Raw genomic sequence first — 21,093 nt, 5'->3', positions numbered from 1 at the left:
AGCTGTATCTGGGCAGCCGTAGTGATGCTCAGCATCCTGTATGAGCGAGAATTACCTCCAATTAATCAGGAGGGGAGTACGTTTACCTCAAAGTGCAGCTAGATTGTTATAAAAGACCTCGCTCTTAAATTTTCTTCTGCGTAAACAGTCAGTGTGTAGAGCTGTTCAATCTTGTGTGCAAAGTGAAGCCAGAAACGTGATGGTTTGCGGGAGGCTGTATCTGCCTGGAAACAGTTTTGCAATTAGCCCAGTGCATTTTCGTCTGGGGTCGTCTTTCTGTCTATAAAAGACCTGGGCTTTTAGTTTTAAAGGAGCGTATGATGGAGGCCTTTGTTAATGGACAAAAAGCTCCCCACTGAATTTCAGCTGTTGCAGCTCTGGGTACTGGGTTTAAAATTTTGGTTTGAGGCTAGATTCATTTCTGTTTCAAAATCTGCCCAAGACGCTTGCTCATAAACACTCCAGCTGACAAGTGTTTTGTGTTCATGATCTGATTCCTCTCTTTTAGGGAGGGAGGAGGTGATGCCTTTGAATGAAAGCACCCCTGTCTCACTGGCCTCTGTGTAAAGGCCATGGCCTTCGATGTCTCCATGCTGAGCTAGCGGTTGACCTCACAGCATCCTCAAGCCTCCATCCTGAACTCGGCTGGCTTCTGAGCTCCACAGATCTAACCTGGTGCTTGGCTAACAGGTAGCTGTTATTGGTTGACGGTATCAAGAGGAAACATCCTCTGAACTCTTTGAGGTCAATGTCGTGAACCCAGCTGTGCCCTAGAAATGCTTGCAGCTACTGGTCCTGTTGCTTGCTTAAGGACGTGGGGACTTGGATGATGTGTGGGCAATGATATGGACCCACGTGTGTTCCCTAAGCTCGGCCTCCCAGAGGCACCCGTGGAGGGGGCGGAAGTTGACACCTTGTAGCTCTCAGCAGGTTTTTTTTTGTTTGTGGTTGAGAGAATGACCTGAGGTGAATGGAATGAAGGAGGGCTCACAAGCATCTCTGTCCAGTATGTTGAGGAGGAGGGCAGGGCTTCCAGGTGTGACCTCTAGCCTATCACCTGATAGGATGGCGTGGGCTTTTGTGGGCTAAAACATTTTGATCGAAACATTCAGAAAAAGGAACTTTGACTGTGGATATCAGGGTAAGCTAATAAGCTTAATGTTTAATAAGGAGTGTGCATAGCAGGAAGGAAGACAAGGAGCTCGTGATCTCATCAGCTGACTCTTGATGGTTGTTGACTGCTTTTCAGGCTTTTTTTTTTTAAGGGCGTGTACAGGTAATAGTATGATTGTTAGAGGGTTTGATAAACTTCCAAAATGTGAATTTTACAGTGCTGTGTTAATTAAAGCAAATGACCAAATGGGCCCCCCTCCACCCCACCTCTCTTCCAGACCCAGGAAGGCATCAGGTCCAAGAAAGGCAAAGTCAATTCGCTCTCATCCTAGACACTGCAGAAGTCATTCTGGCTCATCCTCAAAGTGAGTCACAAAACTGTTTCCTAGCCTGCCGTGAGCACATCCTAGCTTCTGGTGGGCCTTAGACTGGCTGACCCGCACAGGGGTGGCCGCTCTAGACAGGGAGGAAGTGTGGAAGTGTCAGACCCCGTGAAGCGAGCACGTCGACTCTGGGACTTGTGGCTGTCAGCAACCTGGTGCCTGATAAGCTTTCTTGGACATCAGATGGCTGTGAAGGGATGTTTTGATGAATTAAGTAAAAAATGAATCACAAACATGTGGAATACATTTTCCTCACTGTGCTTGAGATTTAAAACTTACAGGGAGAAGTATTTGGCCACATTTGCCAAACCCAAGAAGCATTTGAAAGCAAGCCAGCCAAAGACATTTCGTGGAGACCGGCTGGCTTTGCTCAGCTTTGCTCATAAAGAAGATCCATAAAGAAATCGCTCCAGCCTTTCCCAGCGCCGTCAGCCCCTGATGCCTTGGGGGAGGAGTGACTAAGATCTCGCCTACCAGGTCCGAAGGCCAGGAAGATGCCCCTCATGGCTCTGAGCTCGTTGTCGTATCCGTGCCAGCCCCGTTGCCAGCCTTCAGGCTTGCGGGTGACAGTGCTGTTCATCCAGAATGGAAGCGACTCTCGATTCTGAAATCAACAAGGCATTGACATCACCCTGTGACCAGGCCAGGGGGTGAGCAAGCATCAGGTTCAAACTACCACCCACCCAGAACAGGGCTTTCCTGCTCAGGGGTCTCAGCCAGGGTTGTCCGACCTCAGCCGGATCACTTCCCACTCCAGGTAGCTCGAACCTTTAGAGGTGGCCTGTTAAATTGCCAGAGAGCCCTAGTTCTGAAAGTCTCTTCTTGCACTGGGCTGAACTGTGCCTCATAATCAGTTTCAGAGCCACTAAACACAGCGTGTCAGAGACAGAAGGGACGTGAAAGTGTACCTGTGGTATAATAAAAAATAGAGTTGGCCTTTGTCCCAGGTTCCCTGGCCCAGAGCCCCTAAACCCTTGGAATTTCCTGAGTGCTGGGGGTGTTTTGTGAGTCCTTAGTTCCAACACCTGAGTTTATGCTAATGGGATGATGGGATGATCTTTGGGATCGGGGGCTAGATAGCTTCAGGATGGGGGCTGGTCACCAGAAGAACCAAGAAGAGAGTTAGAACTTCCAGCCCTATCCTCTGATCTCTAAGACTGAGTTCAACCTTGTGGGTAATGATTTTGTTACCTGAGCCAACACAGTGAGACCCCACGTAAACCCCCAGGAACAGCAGGGTCCGGGGAGCGTCTGGGTTAATGAACACACAGTGATGGGAGGCTGGTGCCCCCGACCTGGGTTCTCAGCACCCCTCACCGCCACAGCGTGCCCTGGGCCTCTCTTCCATTTGCCTGCCCCTGCGTAGCACCCTTTATAAGAAGATTGTCATCATGAGTATAGCAACTCTCTGAGTTCTGCGATTCATCTCAGTGAGTCATCAAAGCTGAAGGCGTGTGGTGAGAACCCTCAGATTCGTGGCCAAGTCAGACACAAGTGTGGGCAGCCTGGGGACCTGGGACTTGGGACGAGCATTCAGATGTGCGGGCTGTCTTGTGGGCCGGAGCCTTTAAAGTATGGGTCTGCTCTAACCTGGGGTGGTATCAGAGTGGAATTGAAATGGTAGGACACCCGGTTGCTGTGGGAGAAATGTTGCTGGCAAACACAGCGGCTAATGGAATCGCTTCGTTTTCCTAGCCCAGCCTCAGAAGCCCTGAGGCAGCGGGCCTGCACCACCCCAGGGGCCCCTCCATTGGAGGAATCAGCCCTGTCCTCTGTTTGTCCAGCTCTACCCCGAGGAGCGACTCCAAGCACAGAAGTCCTCCTCTCCACTGAGCCAGCCTTTGAAGATGGCCCCATGTTCCTCTCCTCCATGCCTTGTGGATCTTCACATCCTTTGACCATTCTTCATTCAGATTGGCTTCCAGACCTGTTGCTGCCCTGTCACCCGTCTTTCCTTCAGAACTAAATTTTCCTAGGCTGTAGCAGCATACTTGAGAGACAGCAAAGCTCACAGGAGGTTTTGCAAATCCCAAGGAGACTGTAGCCAGCTGGACACAAACCGAGCTCTTTGAGGCAGACTAAGCCTTCATTCCTGATAGTCTGATCATCTTCTGGCTCAACAGGGTTTAATATGACAAGTTTTCCAAATGCAGGAGGTAGAACTGACTAGTCGTGATGAATGCATGGAAGCAGCGGAGCTCAAGGACCAGGGATTTACAGGTCAGCTTCCCTGGTGGCTCAGACGATAAAGAATCTGCTTACAATGCAGGAGACCTGGGTTAGATCGCTGGGTTGGGAAGATCCCCTGGAGAAAGGAATGGCAACCCACTCCAGTGTTCTTGCCTGGAGAATCCCACGGACGGAGGAGCCTTGTGGGCTACAGTCAGTGGGGTTGCAGAGTCGAACACGACTGAGGGACTCACGCCTTCGCAAGGCTTGTAACAGCACATGTATGCCGTTCTGTGTGTTGTGCGGTTCACTGAGAGCCTCCCCCGACATCCACTTAGACGTCAACACCTCCTGCTGTGGACAGTATTTTTTTTTTCCCATTTTGGCACAGAGGGGTTCAGTGACACTCTTAAAGTCACACAGCTGTTGGGAGGCAGGGCTGGGCCTGGAAGCCAGGGCGTCAGTCTCCTGGTCTTTGTGCACCTCCAGGACCCCACAGCCAGAGGTCACTGCAGGGCTCCTACAGCCTGTCCCTTGCCACTTCATTCACTGAGTGGCAGCCAGTATGGAGATGAGATTTTGAATAGGATGTGGGTTAAATTCTGGTTTGTTGCTTTCCAACTCTGTGATCCTGGGCAAGCTGCATCTCTTGTCCGAGCTTCAGCTTCCTTGCTGGATGTGACAACACCCGCCTCAGAGACTCTGAGGGATAACCTGACTGTGTGCTATGCCTGACACACAGTAGGTGCTCGATAAACAGCTGGGGGCAGTCTCCAGATGCCACCGGCTGCAGGGTGAGGTGCTCCAGGCTTGTGCAGCAGGGTTGATCCCGCCTTTGCTTATTTAGCTGTCATATCACATTCACAGCCGTCCCGTCTCACCCCATAAATCTCTCCCTGGCATTACTACTTTCCAAATCGCACTGTTTCATTGACTCTCTGTTTCCTCAATTTCCATCCCTCCTTCTCCAGCTGTAGCTTGTATTTTTCCACGGAAATATATTTATTAACTTACTGCATTTCTAGTTTATACCCGTTTTGTTCTTTGTGGTCATGCTCACAACACATACCAGCTTAGCTTCGTTTGTTAATTTCACGTGCTGCTCCCCTCCCCACCCCAGTCTACAAGGCAGTGATTCCTGAAGAACTAGGTAGGACACGTCACTAGCAGTGTCACGAATTGTGAACCCCATGGGACACGTATGTCCCATGGGGGAGGGACAGGTAGAAGGGAGACGAAGCCTGCCTGAATTTGAAAATTCCAGTCTAACTTCCACATGCAAACATACAACAACAAGGCATCTCAGCCCTGAAGATGATGGGAGATCTGTATGATTGCAGATAAAGCCACTGGTATTTTTATTAACATGACAAGTTGCTCTGGTGAAACAACTGTTCTTGCTTTTTTTTTTTTAAAACAACTATGTTTACTGATTTTAAAAAGTAATAATAACCTGGCTAGCTAGTTATGTGAGAAGCTAAGTGATTGAATGGATTACGTGACATAATCAGACTGAGTGGATTACATGACATAATCTAATTACATGACTTAATGAACCTCAAGAAGGGGAGTTGATGAATTTTTCCCTTGTCCTTCCTGGTGGCTTTTACTGATTCACTTGGTCCTGTGTCTCCTCCCACTGCCCCACCCCCACATTATCACACCAGTGCAGGCCTGTGCAGCCGTGTAATGCACACCTCACACGTGCAACCCTGCTGGTGAGATGGTCCACACCTCCCACGTCCCCGGGCTGGGGTGTCCTCAGGTTACGGGTTGAGGAGCCTCCATCCCTCCTGAAACCTCCCAGGTCCGGGGACCACCATACAGCGCCACCTAGCGACAGATGAAAAGTCTGTGTGTGTGTGTGTGTGTGTGTGTGTGTGTGTGTGTGTGCCCTCCAGATGAAAAGTGTGTGTGTGTGTGTGTGTGTGTGTGTGTGTGTGTGTGTGTGTGTCTGAGTTGGGGCAGTGTGGACACAGAAGAGAGTCCCTGCGAGGCCCGGGGACCTTGTGTAGTGACTGCACGTGGGAAGAGCATGAGAAAGAAGCAGCGTGAGGATGCTGGAAGGAGTGAGGCGGTTTCTGTAGGAAGCTGTGCCAGTCAGAGGGGCTGATCAACCATCTTGGTTTGCCCGGGACTGAGGAGTTCCAGGGATCCAAAAAAAATATGACTGACCTGGGCAAGCCCGGACAAGTTGGTGACTCTGTAATGAACACTTCCTTGGCAAGTCAAATAAAACCTTCGCTGAGTGTCATTTGTTGTCCAGCACTTTCCGGTACCCCTCCTCTGTACAGGGGTGGATAGCAGTGCCAGGACCTCCCCCCGATTTATGAGCCCCTAAACTAGTTCGTTGTTTCTGATGGGAAGGACCCAGAAACCGTTCCCCAGGAGGAACACTGAGGAACGGCTGTTACTGTGTTTATAGACGTATGTTCTAGTATTTGCTGCCTGCCTTGTATTCTTGATGCCTCTCTCCACTACCAGCTCACCACCAAACGCCTGCCAGAAGCTTGCTGAACTGGGGAAGCCAGGCGATTACTTGTGAGATGAGTGTTTTGGTTTCTAGCCTAGATCTTTGTCTCATTCATCCGTGGCATTAACGACAACAACAAAGTAGCCTTCACTCTTTACCCCCCAGATCAGAAAACCAGTTAAGGAGGTTTGTTCGGCACTTGCCGGGACCCATCTCTTTGACTCGGCATTTTTGGATTCCTTTCTAGACCTGAGCTGAGCTGTCGGGGGTGGGGTGGGGGCACAGTCAGAAATGGGGGTGGCGCTGGGAAGGAGGGTCAGGGTGACAGGAGTGATGGAAGGCCGGGGAGAAGCAAAGGGCAGCCTGGACAGTCTGCAGTCGCTGCTGTCTGTCTGTGGCTGAGGCACTTGCTTTGCTGAATTGTCCAGCATTTACTCACTTCGCACTGCTGCATTTGGAGACTATATTAGCATGTGCTGTTCTTACCGGCTCCTTTCAATCTTTCCTGGGAGCAGATCAGAAAACAGTAGCTAAGCCACAGAGAAAATGATTCCTGAGGAGGCAGGAGGGTCACCAGGTCTGAAAACATCTGGATGCCAGCTCTCGCCTCACACCCCAAAGTGACTTCTCCCCTGATGGCCGAGGAGGTGGAAATCCATCCTCCATGGGTTCCGTCCCCTGACCACAGGCACTGGTGGGGGCCTTGTCTGCGTAGCCCTGCTCTGCCTGGGTGACCTTCTCTCCCATCTCTCCCTGGAAACACGCTGTCTACACCACTGGATCCCAAGCCTTGGCTGTGCACACAGCACCCTGAATTTATCCCGAGTCTCACTTTGGGTGTTTGGGTTCACAGGTGGGTAAGGCGGCGACCCTTCCGGCCTGGAAACCGCTGGGAGTCTTTCACCTGGCATTTGTCCCGGGCTGTGTTCAACGATTATCTGTCCTTTCCTGAGAATGCTTCGTCTTATGCTGGTTGCCACGCTGAGTCTGTGTTTCAGCCGCTGTGGGTGCAGAGTCAGTCTCAGAGTCGCTCACTCGGGGTGCTTTCCAAAGAGGAATCATGGCGGCCGACTGGCTTTTCCAGTATCCTTGGCCGGCACCAGGTTCACTGACGGTTATACATCTTGACCGCCATCCCTCGTGTCAGCCCCTGAAAGTGTAATTCCTACTGAGAAGTGGGGTCAGGGACCCGAGTGTCCCCTCCTTCTCTTTGGATGAGGCCTCTCACCCCATGTCTAGGGTGCTGGGGAACAAAGGTGAAATCAGGTCCAATTAAAATCAGTAAGTAACATTTGAACCCCTGTCTAAGGTGTGTAACGGGCCTAATACAAATGAAATCGACCTTATTCCCCTAGGACAGGGTTGTAACAGGAGCTTCCCCTGCCCTCCACAGTGCAATAAGCTCACAGCATCTCAGGCTGGAAAAGGCACCCGGTGATGTCTCGGGAGAGGCCTGAGTCGGGACTCTTGTGGAAGGGAGCACGGTTTGGCTGGCTCTGGGGTTTTGCTGCCAGGGTTAAGATCGAGCTAGGTGACAAAGCGCCATGTCTCGGGCTTTGTGGCATCACTGTTCTAAACCCTCCTTTCGAGAGGCTTCTTTTGGGGTGACTCTTCAGAGCCCTTGGGAGCGGTGGTCACAGACCCTCAGATGTTTGTTTGCTACCCTGCTGCGAAAACAAGTCCCCCCAACCGTTTCTCCGTCTTAGAAGGCCGCCTCTTTCTAAAGCAGAATTTAATGTCTTAGGCCCCAGGCCCTGGTCTCACCCTGGCAAGCCCACTGCCACGCACAGCCTCGTTCTGGAAATTGGGAAATGCCGAACAGCAGGAGCAGCAGGGCCCAGAGGCGGCAGAATTCCTCAGAGAAGAGAGAGCTGGAGCAGGGCGCCCAGCGGGTGAGCTTCCTTCTACTTCTTTCCCCCAAGATCGTGCTTGCTGAAGCCCGCCGAGGGTGAGGAGGGCATCGCGTGCCCTCCAACGGCTTATGGCAATGACCTTGGTCGCTGCCAGAAGGCAAGCAGCTTCCAGCCCCCGACGCAGGCATCCTGGACCTCCGGCATCTCAGGCCCATGAGAAACCACTCCGGCTGCTGCTAAAACTCAGGAGCCATGCTCTCCAGCTTGTCTTGATTTCCCCAAGTATTTTGGGCCCGGGGCCTAACTGCCGCTCAATCCCAGGCCTGAGAATTGAGCCTGGCATTTCATATCCTTTGCCGGTTTTTGAAATAAATCTTTCCTCGGGAGACCAATATGGGCCTTTTTTTGGAAGCTGAAGCCTGCATTTGCTGCATTTCTCTCCACGCAGATAAGAGTCCGGAGGATCCACAATGAAGCTCTACGTCTCACGATCTTTCACCAGCTTCTGGCCGCCTTTCTGAGCACGGTGTCAGGAGGGGGACACTGTCCAGGAGAGGCCATGGGAATCAGCCCCTGAAGCTGAGCGGGACCGGGGACAGCTGAGGTGTCTGCCCAACCCTGGACTCCAGCTGAGGGCTAACTGGGCCAGGACAATGGCCACTGGAGGTTTCAACACCTTTTCTCTGTTGAAATCTCTTCTAGGGCTACTAACAATTAGTCCAGCTGAAAGGCTTGACTTAGCTTTCCTCTCTGGGTACTTAGTCACTCATTTATTAGCCTATAAAGTAAACAATTTGTCAAAAAGACCTTGATGCTGGGAAAGATTGAGGGCAAGGGGATAAGGGGATGACAGAGGATGAGGTGGTTGGATGGCATCATTGACTCAATGGACGTGAGTTTGAGCAAACTCTGGGAGGTAATGAAGGACAGGGAAGCCCGGCGTGCTGCAGTCCATGGGGTTGCAAACAGTCGGACAGGACTGAGCGACTGAACAATAACAACAAGTAATCAAGAACCAGCTGTCTCTATTTATGAATTCATTTCTTAATTTCGTATTCCACAAACAGGTACTGAGCCTCTGCCATGTACCAGGTTCCACAGAGGAAAACCCAGGCTAAGATGCTACAGACCTGCCCTCAAGGAGCTTCCATCCCAGGAAGCATCTGGGCCTGCCTCCTGAGTGTCTTTGGATCACCCTAGACATTGTGACAACTCCAGTGGCTCAGTGGGTGAAGAATCTGCCTGCTATGCAGGAGACGCAGGAGACGTGGGTTCAATCCCAGGGTCGGGAAGATCCCCTGGAGGAGGGAACTGGCAACTCACTCCAGTATTCTTGCCTGGAGAACCCCATAGACAGAGGAACCTGGTGGGCTACAGTCCAAAGGGTCAAAAAGAGTCGGACGCGACGGAGCAACCTGCACAAAGCCTGCCCAGCCCCTTACTAAGTGCCCCCTGGTGGAGGGATGGATGCAGAGCCTGGGTGGGTGAAAAGATCTGTGGGGAAACCCCATGGGCTGGGGCTCAGTGAGTGCGGCCACATGCATGGCTCAAAAGCTCCAGTGACGGTGTGACCATTGTCCCCTGACAAGGACATGCAAACAGAGGGTTTACAGAGGATGGTGACCAGGTCTTAGAGAGACAGAGGGGTGGAGGCACCATTTAGGAAGCCCTGTTTCCATGCTTGAAGAAAGGAGCTTGGCAGGTGTGACTGGCTGGGGCTTAACCTAGGCAGGTGGCCTGGGTTGTTTTTTTTTTTTTTTTCCTTTTCTGCTACTTCATGGTTAGTCTTCTGGGAAAATGAACACATTCAGCTTCCTGCCCCTGTAGGAGAGGAAGCCAGAGAAGGTACTGGCACTAGTTGGAAATCCAGTCTGTATATTAACTCTCACAATGAAAAACAAACCGTGGGAGCCACTGGGCAGGGGGCCTTGCTTTTATAATGTCAGGGTAATGGTGCCATTCCAGGTGACAAAGTCAATCTGTTTCCCTGCCTTTATCTTTGTCAGTGACAGCTCTCCGAGCAGCCATTTAAAAAAAAATAAAAAACAGAAAGAACTCAGTGGTATCTTCCTGTCGGAGCATCTGCCTAAGAGCCTGCCGAACTTAAGTTGGTGCCAAAAGTTGGTGTTTATATGGGAAGGGCATTTTTGCCAAGGAAACCAAATCTTACATGTTTATGGGATGGTGGTTGTAGGGGAAAAGGAAGGAAAGATGGGATTCTGTTTTATTGGCCCCAACCAGCATCAATTTGTCCTGACTCAGCTGTTTTCATATTTAAGCCAGAAAGGAAAAAAAAAGCTCCTCTGATAGCCAAACCCAGACTCAGAGCAGCTGCTTTTAAAGCTGAGAAATTGTCCCGCTGCAGATGCAACCCAAGATCCCTCGCTGGGCACTGGTACGGAGGCTACAGAGCAAACACAGCGTTCTGTCACCACGTGGGGAGAGACTTTGCAAATAAGAATGGGGGTAGATTAATAGTCCTGGCACAGAGCAGCAACAGGGGCATAGAGCGACGTTTTCGATTCTCTGTAGTCAAGTAAATTTAGTAAACAGCAGGGAGACGAAAAAAAAAAAATCTAAGCAAGGAAAGAATGAGTGCTCTCTTTTAGGATTTTTCAGAAGATAGAGTAAAACCCCAATATTAAATCTAAGTATCAGAAATTATAAATTAAAATTAGAAATTATAACTTTTAAAATTATAATTTATGAATTATAAAATTATAAATTTTAACTAGGAATTAAAATCCTTAGATTATTAAATCTAAGAATCAGATTATTATTTTCATATGTGAATCTTGAAAATAAAAAATCTGTAAATTCAAAGATAGTAAAATGATTAAGATATTCAGTCTAGGAGACTAAGGTACCACAAAAAACTGGCTGAAAGATATCTAAATTTCTCTTAAGGGGACTGGGGACTGCCATGATTTTCTAAGGAAACATTTATGTTTTTATGTTATATACACCTTGAGTTACAGTAATATATACTGTATATCCATTGCACTTTACTCTTTGAGTTGCCTTCTAGGAAGCTCAGAACCAGCTTTGTAAACTGCAGTTCACATCAGGGAATCCCCGTTTTCCATACCTGAGTCCCTAGATGTCCATTCATTTGCCTGATCAGTATTTCTGCTGATGGCCACCTGCCCTCACTCTGGCAGATTAAACCCCAGTCTTAGGTCTGATATGATTGTCTCTTAGTGTCCACAGGGAACTGTTTCCATGAGCCCCTTGGGTACCAAACTCCATGGACGCTCAAGTCTCTTGTACAAAATGGCACAGCATTTGCAGATAAGGACACCCTTTCTCCTGGGTATCTCAAATCACCTCTGGATTACTTATGATACCGCAGGCAATGCAATGTGATATAAATAGCTATAAATATAATGGAAACATGATGTAAATAGTTACCAACACTCAGCAAATTCAAGCTTTGCTGTTTGGAACTTTCGGGAATCTTTTTCCCCCGGAGTATTTTTGATTTGCAGTTGTTTGAATCTACAGATGCGTAACCTCAAATTCAACTGTACAACGACCCTTGTGTGCCAACATCTGCCACTCCCTTTTACCCTGTAGTCTGATCAGTTTGCAGCCCAGCTTCAAATTCATACCGACAAGAACTCAGGCCCTGTCTGGGAACCGAGTGTACACGGGACTGCAGTTTCCCCTGGAAGAGGGTTGGGGGTGGGCTTTCCCATCTGGCCAGGTATCAAAGCTGATGCAAGAGACTAATGAGCATGGGGTCCGGGCAGACAAGGAGAAGGCTGCTGAGGTCTTTAGGGCATCAGGCAATTAGGGTTTGGACTCAGAAGGCAAGAGAAGCTCTGTAAAATCAAGCTGGCAAACCCGAGACCTGGACCTGCCTGCGGACTTTTGTTTGCCAGTCACTGCTCTTTAAGGTGAAAGCAAAGCGGAGCCTCTCCTGGCTCTTCACTGCCCTAAAGCAATTGCTTTGGTTCTCAGTTATTGTTCCACTTTCAACTGAATAGGTTACATTGTAAGCCTGGGTAATTGAGTTAAGGCCCATTTGTTAAAATACAAGTCTGGAGCCACGAAGTCTAAACCTTGGCTCTGGGTCGGAGCCTCCCGTTTGCATCTGCAGTCATCTGACCAAGCCTTTCAATTCTCTCAAGAAGGAAATAAACGCAGCCGATGAGAGAGTTGGGTGAAAAAACGAACATTTTCAAGTGGAAAAGGTGAGTAATTATTTACCTTTGGCTGTTTGATAGGATTTGTATCATGGATGTCTTGTTGTGTGTTTTATGTTTACCTCAGTTATGAACCATCCTTCATCGGCCTCTAGGGTCAGAGGGGAGACAAACTTCCCTTTCTTGTAATAGAACCTGCTCGGAATGTCTTCCTTCTCGTAGACAGTCATGTGCTCCACTCGCCTCACTTTGTTATATATCTGTAAAGAGAACCAAGAAGGACCAGGTTTGCATTCTCTTTCTTACATATGCATGACCATATATTGGACCTGGTGGAGAGGATCCTCTTATAAAAACTTACTTATGTCAAAAATGGTGACTGCAGCCATGAAATTAAAAGATGCTTACTCCTTGGAAGAAAAGTTGTGACCAACCTAGATAGCATATTTAAAAGCAGAGACATTACTTTGCCAACAAAGGTCCGTCTAGTCAAGGCTATGGTTTTTCCAGTGGTCATGTATGGATGTGAGAGTTGGACTGTGAAGAAAGCTGAGTGCTAAAGAATTGATGCTTTTGAACTGTGGTGTTGGAGAAGACTCTTGAGAGTCCCTTGGACTGCAAGGAGATCCAACCAGTCCATTCTAAAGGAGATCAGCCCTGGGTGTTCCTTGGAAGGAATGATGCTAAAGTTGAAGCTCCAGTACTTTGGCCACCTCATGCGAAGAGTTGACTCCTTGGAAAAGACTGATGCTGAGAGAGATTGGGGGCAGGAGGAAAAGGGGACAACAGAGGATGAGATGGCTAGATGGCACCACTGACTTGATGGACATGAGTTTGAGTGAACTCCAGGAGATGGTGATGGTCAGGGAGGCCTGGCGTGCTGCGATTCATGGAGTCGCAAAGAGTCGGACACAACTGAGTGACTGAACTAAACTGAACTGATGTCAAAAATACTATAGCAAAATTAAAATATGAATGGGAAATTGGTCTGCCTGGGATTAAATACCCCCAAGGTCAAAGAAGTGCATTTATTCTTTGATTAGACCTAGAGCATGTCCTACCTACAACTGATTCTAAAAAAACTAGTAGGGATGTCCCTGGTAGTCCAGTGGTTAGGGCGCCATTCTTCCTAAGTACAGGGGGCTTGAGTTCGAGCCCTGGTCTGGGAACTAGGATCCCACATGCCATGTGCCCCCACCCCCCCAAATAAAGTACTAGTAACTGTTTGCCAGTAATTACACTGCTGATCTGACGAACATGTAAACCCTATACATATTTTTAGTATTTAACAGCAGCTTAAATCTGTATGGCTGAAATTAAAACCAACTGGCTGATGTTGATTCTTTGGTGCTTAGCCAAATCAGGCATTCATTCCTGGGTAGACCTGAATAGAAAATTGAGTTTATCCACTCAACTCTGAAAAATAATGAGTCTTTAGGCTGCTTGGTAGAAAGTTTCTAATGGCCCTGTGAGTTATGATTTCCTATATTAGAAAACCCGTAATTCTTAAGGAAAGGAGGGTGCACCCCCAGAAAGATTTTAGTTAAGTGGAAACTCCCATGGAACACAGGGGGTCTCACAAACTCTTGTGCCCATCATGTGGCGAGCTGTCACCCAAAATCACAGCCCCTGCTCCTGAATAATCCACCAACCGCTTTAGGCAGCTTGCACCTGCCTGACGTACACACCACACTGGAAGCGAGAAGCTCTTCCCAGCTCACGAGCCGCTGATGCTCTGGCATCCTGAGGCCCAGGTACCAAGTTGGAGACACGGATGGTGCTCCGTGCCCACGAAACAGAACTTCTTTGCAAGAAGCCATTGACTGTGGGAGCTGCCAGTGTGGAAAGCATTCTTCCCAGTTTCACACTTATGGAGTTCACGAGAATGCTGAGCACACATGTTGAATGCCTGCACTTGCTGACCATGGGGCATCTGTGTGGGGAGGGGATGAGGCTGGGGGGAACAGCTTTGTGGGCACTGTGTTCCTCAACCCCACACTGACAGATCTCAGACTCTTAGGTGGGAGGGAGCAGGCAGGGTTGGGAGGGGTGTCTCTCTCTGGGCCAAAAGGGAAGACAACCCCCCCACCCACCCACCCACAGCCTGCACCAGTGCACCATCAACACCAACCACACCACTGCCGTGAGGACGGGTAGAGGTGCCAGGCCCAGCTCAGCCCCATTCCTGGCTCCCTGTGGGTGGTGCCCTGACTGCAGGTGGTGTGGGACCCCTGGAGGAAGACAGCAATTCTCTCCAGGAGGGGCAGAAGCCCCAGGGCCTGCCCTGGGAGACGACCAGGCCACACAGGGCCAAGCAGTCAGCCAGAGGTGCCACTTGCTCCTTTAGCTCCTCAGTGTGGTGTGCCAGCCACTCAGATGGAAGTATTGTTCGGAGGGACAGGTGAGTGGGGGTCTTGCCATCCCAGGTGCCCAGTTCCTGGGGGGCAAGGACTGCCACACCCTTTTGGGAATGGCACTCTCCAGGGGTGGTCGCTGCCCTTGGTGACCGTCTGCAGTCCCTGCCGTGGGCCCAGCAAGCTTCTCGTGCTTCAGAGCCACCCAGGAGGGCGGCGACGATGCTACCAGCTCCCAGGTGGGACAGAGATGCAGCAGGAAGGCTGGTCAGGGAGCCGCTCAGCTGCTGAGGGTTGGAGTCCCATCCCTGGCCAACCTATGGCACACGCAGCCTCAGCCCAGGTTCACTGGTCACCTTCTCCCCGTGCCCTGATGGGAACAGACCAGACTGGCCGCTTTCTTCCAGAGAAGAGCACACAGTGCGGGCATCCGCTGTGCCCGACACGTGCTGCATGTCGCCCAAGAAGAAAGCAGCCCTGTTAGTGGCTGAGCCCTTGGCAAGCTGAGCACTGCACATCCTTCGTCTCGCTTCAGAGCCACTAATGTTCCGAGCTCATCTCAGACAAGAGAAGACACGGGAGGATGAACTGCTGGAAAGAAGTCACCCGGCGAGGGAGGGGCCACGTGGGTCACCTATCTCCAGAGTCCTGGCATCCCGGGGTTGCCCAGCATTTCTGCCTTGAAACTACAGATAAAGACCCAGCACAGACACCCCCGTCCCCTCCGACTCGGCCCACCACCCACCCTTCTTACCTCAGAATGCTTCCCGGGGGCTGGCCACAGGCTCACAACGGGCCCTCGCCCCTTCAGCTGCTGCAGGTCACGGAGGCTGATGTAGTTATCCAGCTCAATCACTTTGTCTATCCAGGAAATGTCAGTCATCCCGTGATCTGAGAAGATGATGACGTTAAGGTCGTCCTGCAGCTCCCGTTCCTTGGGGGTAGGTGGGGGGCAGGAGAGGCGGTCAGGACGGCATCACAGAAGGGCCGTCTCAACAGTGGCTGTCTTGCAAAGAGGTGTTTTCATTTTCTTTTTAACTTAATTTTTTCACACCAAAAACATTCATTTTGTACTGGGGTATAGCCAATTAACAATGTTATGATGGTTTCAGGTGAACAGTGAAGGGACTCAGCCGTACATATACATGTATCCACTCTATACCCCCAAACTCCTCTCCCTTCCAGGCTGCCACATAACACTGAGCAGAGTTCCCTATGCTATACAGTAGGATTTTGTTGGTTATCCGCTTTAAATATAGCAGTGTGTACCTGACCTTCCCAAAGTCCTTACTTAACTTACGGGCTTTACGAGAAAGAGTTCATCCTCAGTTCTGAATTTAATCATCTAATTGTCTGCCTTAATGCAACACGGCTCAAAATCGTGGCAGAAGGACTTTGGGGAGGGAAGCCCAGGAGCCCATGCTGAACCTGATATATACAGGCCCCAGGTTTTTAAGGTAGCCAGTCGGTTTTCATCCTCTTTGGGGCTTGCAACATACTCATGTGGGAAATATGACGACTATCACTTGCCCATTTTACACACATTTGAAAAATTAAGCCCAGGAAAATTTTAAAAATTAATACTTTAAGTCAGACAGAGAAAGTAAAATATCATATGATATCAGTTTTATGTGGAATCTTAAAAAAATGTTTCAAATGAAATTATTTACAAAACAGAATTAGACTCATGGGCATAGAAATCAAACTTATGGCTACCAAAGGGGAAAGTGGAAGGAGAAGGATAAATTAGGAGGTTGGAATTAACATATACACTACTGTATATAAAGTGAACTTAAGGTGGTGGTGGTGGTGGTGGTTTAGTCACTAAGTCCTGTCCAACTCTTTGCAAACCCATGGACTGTGGCCCACCAGGCTCCTCTGTCCATGGGATTCTCCAGGCAAGAATACTGGAGTGGGTTGCCATGCCCTCCTCCAGGGGATCTTCCTGACTCAGAGATCGAAACTGAGTCTCCTGAGGCTCCTGTTTGGCAGGTGTATGCTTTACCACTGGGCCACCTGGGAATACTGTAAAAATACAAGGGACTATATTCAATACGTTTTAATAGCCTATAATGAAAAAGAACCATATATATGTGTGTGTGTGTGTGTGTGTGTGTGTGTGTGTGTGTGTAACTGAATTGCTTTGCTGTACACCTGAAATTAGCACATTTCAAACCAACTATACTGCCATAAAAAAACAAAATTAAGAAATAATACTTTGCTTAAAGTCATTCAGTTAAGGGTGTGGCAGGATCAGGGAGAGAACCCAGGCCTGGTTTCGATGCCCATGGCGACCTGGTGACCGGACTGATAGGCCTGGGGTAAAGCATCGGCCCATCCCACCCGCTGAGCCAGGCGGCCATGCAGATCAGGTCACTTCAGCACCACTGGCCGGGCTGTTCACAGGGGATCTTGCAGTGTTTGGGAGATGCTATATGAAGAAAAGCTTCCCTGGGGGCTCAGCTGGTGAAGAATCTGCCTGCAATGTGGGAGACCTGGGTTCGATCCCTGGGTTGGGAAGATCCCCTGGAGAAGTATTCTCAGTATTCTCACCTGGAGAGTTCCAGGGACGGTATAGTCCATGGGGTTGCAAAGAGCTGGACACGACTGAGCGACTTTAACTGTATGAAGAAAAAGAGAACCTACCCCCCCCCCACCGCCACCCCCAGTCCCTCAAGCTGGCCCAGTCAGCTCTCAGAGTAAGAAGGGCGATGCCGAGGGCTGGGACAGTCCAGGAGACAGGAGAGGGACAGAGGGCGGTTAGTCCGTGGGCCGGGTTTCCGGTCACCTGGATCCACTTGGTCACGTACGCCATCACGGTGTCCACGGCCTTCACGGCGTCTTTCCTCTGTGCCGACGAGGGCCCGTAATGGTGGCCTTCCACATCGACACGCTCATAGTAGATGGCTGCGAGGTCCGCCTGGCCACTCCTGGGGGGCAGGGAGAGACGTGTGGCTGAGAGACGCCCCCCAGCCTTCTCCCCTCCCGACCTGCGGCCCCGGTGGGGGCGGGCCTGTAGGCCGGGCACAGCTGACACCCTAAAACAAGCAAGCAGGTTCTCTGAGGGAGAGACAGGAAGAGTGCGTCTAGACCTGCCAGTCCCGAGCACCTTGGTGGCGAGAGCCACAGAATGTGCTTCTGCGTCGCCTCCCCTCTCAGCTCATCAGGACCCAGGAGTTGGAAGAGGTGGCCACAGGCAGGGGACGGTTCTGAAAGCCCCCCCTCCCTTCCCGATGCCTTCGGAAGATTAGAGAAAGGAGGAGCAATCATTCAAGTAACGGCTGTCCCATTACTGCTGGCCTTCGAGGAAGACTCTAAAGAAAACACTGTAGCTGTAGGTGTAACTGACTGGCAAGGATAAGAGCAAGCTTTACCAGGCCACCTTGCGCGAGGCAGACAGGTTTGTGTTCAAGGCTTTGACATCAGCAGATACCCCCAGCATGCTTGTTCCCTGGGCACCCAGGAAGGCTCAGCTCTAGGGTGGACACAGAGTGAATTCTAGCACTGACCACACTTCCTGCCTCCCAGGAAGACTCAGTGCTGGCTAAACGCCCCCTCTGGGCCAGAGTACTGGTGGTGAAAACATAGCTATGTAAGCCTCCACGCGGGGCTGAGACCGAGTGGGAACTAGAGAGACGAACTGGACTAGGAGGCTGAGGGAGTCAGGGAGGAGAGAAAACACGGGGCCATGTGCCCTCCCTGCCCTGCACAGCGAGGGGCTTCCCACCGTGACTGCCCCGCCCCAACCCCTCCCAAAGCAGGGGAGCAGAACTACATTGGTGAGGATGCTGGTGATGACGAGTGAAGCAGTACAAGCAACTGACAGAAGAGGAAGCAATGGAAAAGCAATGAAGGCTAACTCCTTTGCTTGGACTTTATGTAAAGATTAATAACAAATACTCTTGGCAGACTGCCTCATATCTCGAAAAACTCTAAACACACAAGGGAGGCGGCAAGGTCTCTCTGGGTGTGGTCTCCCTGACCCTTAGAATGAGAGGATGTGTGTCCTGAACACCTGCAGTGCCTTGGGCCTTGCGATCTACCGCAGAGGAGAAAGAACCCCAGAGTAGTTCAAGGGCATGGTTGCACGAACGAACACCCCCGCCCGTCCTTCAGGTCTCAGGGAGATGCTGCCTCCTCCAGGAGCGTGTCCGGATGCCCAGGCTCAGCTGGGTAGTCCTTCCGGGCACTCCTGCAGCATTCCTGGTTCACCTCCAGGTTGTGACTCTTCACACTGTGCTCTAATCGCCCATTTATGTATCCTTCTCTCCTCTTAACTGCGGGATTCTTTCTCCCTGGGGTGCATTCACTCGCCGTTGTATCTCAGCTCAGCCTAGAATCTGGCATACAGTAGGAGCTCTGTAACTGTCGGTTGAAGGTATAATCATAGTAAGTGCTGAATGTGTGTGTGCATGCTAGATCGCTTCAGTTGTGTCCAATTCTTTGTGACCCTATGGACTATAGCCCGCCAGGCTCCTCTGCCCATGGAAGTCTCCAGGCAAGAATCCTGGAGTGGGTTGCCATGCCCTCCTCCAGGGGATCTTCCCAACCCAGGGATCGAACCTGAATCTCCTGCACTGCAGGTGGATTTTTTTACAGCTGAGGCACAGAGGGGGGAAGCCCCAAGTGCTCAATAAACGATAGCTATTCTGGGTCAGGCACTATGTTGAGGGCTTTTTATGCATTATCAGAATTCATCCTTACAGCAACCCTATCAGGCATGAATAGCAAAAACAGAGAGTTCAGGATGGTTGTCCATTATCACTCAGCTCATGAGAAGCAGAGCCAGCACTAAGACCCCGGTGGGGCTGACTCGACATCCTGACCCAACACCCTGAAAGGACTCAGCAGCCCGCACCAATGGGAAAACATTCTGCTTAGCCCAACTGACTTGTGGAAATGGTTCTCATTCGGCTATCTGGTCCTGCCAACCCCAAGAAGGCCGGTGTGAGGCGTGGCGAAGGCAGCGGTGAGACGCAGTCACTCTCATTTCCTGGTGTGAGCTCTGTTGTATGGGCCTCCAGGCTGTGGGTCTGTGGTGAAGAGCGTCCCCAGAGAAAAGCTTTGGCAGATTTTGCAGGTGAGGAAATAGGCCAAAAGGGATGCAAGGAGTTACTCAAAGGCCTCACAGACCCGAGTCACGGCTGCTGTGCTGTGTGCTTAGTCTCTCAGTCGTGTCTGATTTTTCGTGACCCCATGGACTGTAGCCCACCAGGCTCCTCTGTCCATGGGATGCTCCAGGCAACAATACTGGAATGGGTTGCCACACCCTCCTCCAGGGGATCTTCCCAACCCAGGGATCGAACCCAGGTCTCCCACATTGCAAATGGATTCTTTACAGTCTGAGCCACCAGGAAAACCCAAGAATACTGAAGAGGGTAGCCTATCTCTTCTCCAGGGGGAGTCATGGCTAGGACTGGAAATTGTGGACCTTCTACATCCAAGGTCAGGACCCTTTGCTCCACAAGCCCAGGCTTTCGAATGTCCACACCGATGCCGTTCACTGCACAGGGATGGAGTCCAGAGCAGGTTCAGCCCAGCATCTTCCTTCTCCACGGTCATACTCATCAAGAGGGCACAACCTTTAATGATACCGTGATGTTCTCATATCTCGAGGTGTACTTCATTCATGGTTTGGAGGAGACATGGCTTTCAAGGTAAGGGAAATTGCCAGTCAAGCGTGATTTTCTCTTTTTAGAATGAAGCAGACTAGTCCTTCTTTAACAAATACCATGTCCTCTCTCCTCCATGATGTTGTTGTTCAGTTGCTAAGTCATGTCTGACTCTGTGACCCCATGGACAACAGCACACGAGCCTTCCCTGTCCTTCACCATCTCCCAGAGTTACTCAAACTCATGTCCGTTGAGTTGGTGATGCCATCCAACCATCTCACCCTCTGTTCTCCCTTTCTCTCCTGCCCTCAATTTTTTTTTAGCATCAGGGTCTTTTCCAATGAATTGGCTGCTCACATCAAGTGGCCAAAACATTGGAGTTTCAGCTTCAGCATCAGTCCGTCCTCCATGGTGGGGACTAGATTCAGTTATTATTTGGTCGTTTCTCACAAATAATATTATCATCATTCATACTTGCTAACATGTGGATTACTAATAATAAATCCCCCTGCATTTATAGACAGCAGAGAACAAAACGTCCCTGAGGGTCCCCATAATGTAGGCGGTGGGGAAAATTTCTTTACTCGGGGATGGCATGTTCATACCTATCCCTAAACTTTTTTGAGGCCCATGTTCATTACACTGATGGGCTGATGGCATTTCCTTCACCATGTTTGTGCATAATAGAACTTTCCACAAAATCATGCCCTCAGACATGCTTCTGCATTTAGCTGCCTTATGTACTTGAGCCTGGAGCATCCCAGACGTGCGGGTCCACACAGTACATCCTATGTTTACTGTGCACACCTCCAGGGTGGGGCGTGGACATGGGGAGAATTTCGCAAGGTTGACTGGTTGCCCTGAAGTTCAATGAAATGCTTTCAGGTCACTACGTTTTAGACACTGCACCTTAATACAGCAGCCACTGGGCTGGCTTCTTTAAGGCTATTTGGCATATTCATAAATCTCCATGTGGTCAGAAAGCTAG

The 21,093-nt window shown here is 50.2% G+C and overlaps 1 protein-coding gene across 4 annotated transcripts in view; it reads right to left on the bottom strand.

Annotated features, from left to right (window-relative positions):
• The window catches only part of ENPP6 (ectonucleotide pyrophosphatase/phosphodiesterase 6), a 79,005-nt gene that overhangs the window by 6,994 nt on the left and 50,918 nt on the right, over nt 1–21,093 (bottom strand). For all 4 annotated transcript variants that reach the window (XM_068970328.1, XM_068970329.1, XM_068970330.1 and 1 more), the window contains exons 4-7: nt 17,282–17,423; nt 15,248–15,427; nt 12,262–12,399; nt 1,971–2,100 (exon numbers count right to left, since the gene is read on the bottom strand). In XM_068970328.1, the coding sequence (XP_068826429.1) occupies nt 1,971–2,100; nt 12,262–12,399; nt 15,248–15,427; nt 17,282–17,423 (590 nt within the window). The remainder of the gene's footprint in view (nt 1–1,970; nt 2,101–12,261; nt 12,400–15,247; nt 15,428–17,281; nt 17,424–21,093) is intronic.

The sequence above is a fragment of the Capricornis sumatraensis genome, chromosome 4 (genome assembly GCF_032405125.1).
Source record: "Capricornis sumatraensis isolate serow.1 chromosome 4, serow.2, whole genome shotgun sequence".
NCBI lineage: Eukaryota > Metazoa > Chordata > Mammalia > Artiodactyla > Bovidae > Capricornis > Capricornis sumatraensis.
The sequence above is the reverse complement of the archived record's forward strand: the minus strand, read 5'-3'. Positions and strand labels throughout refer to the sequence as shown.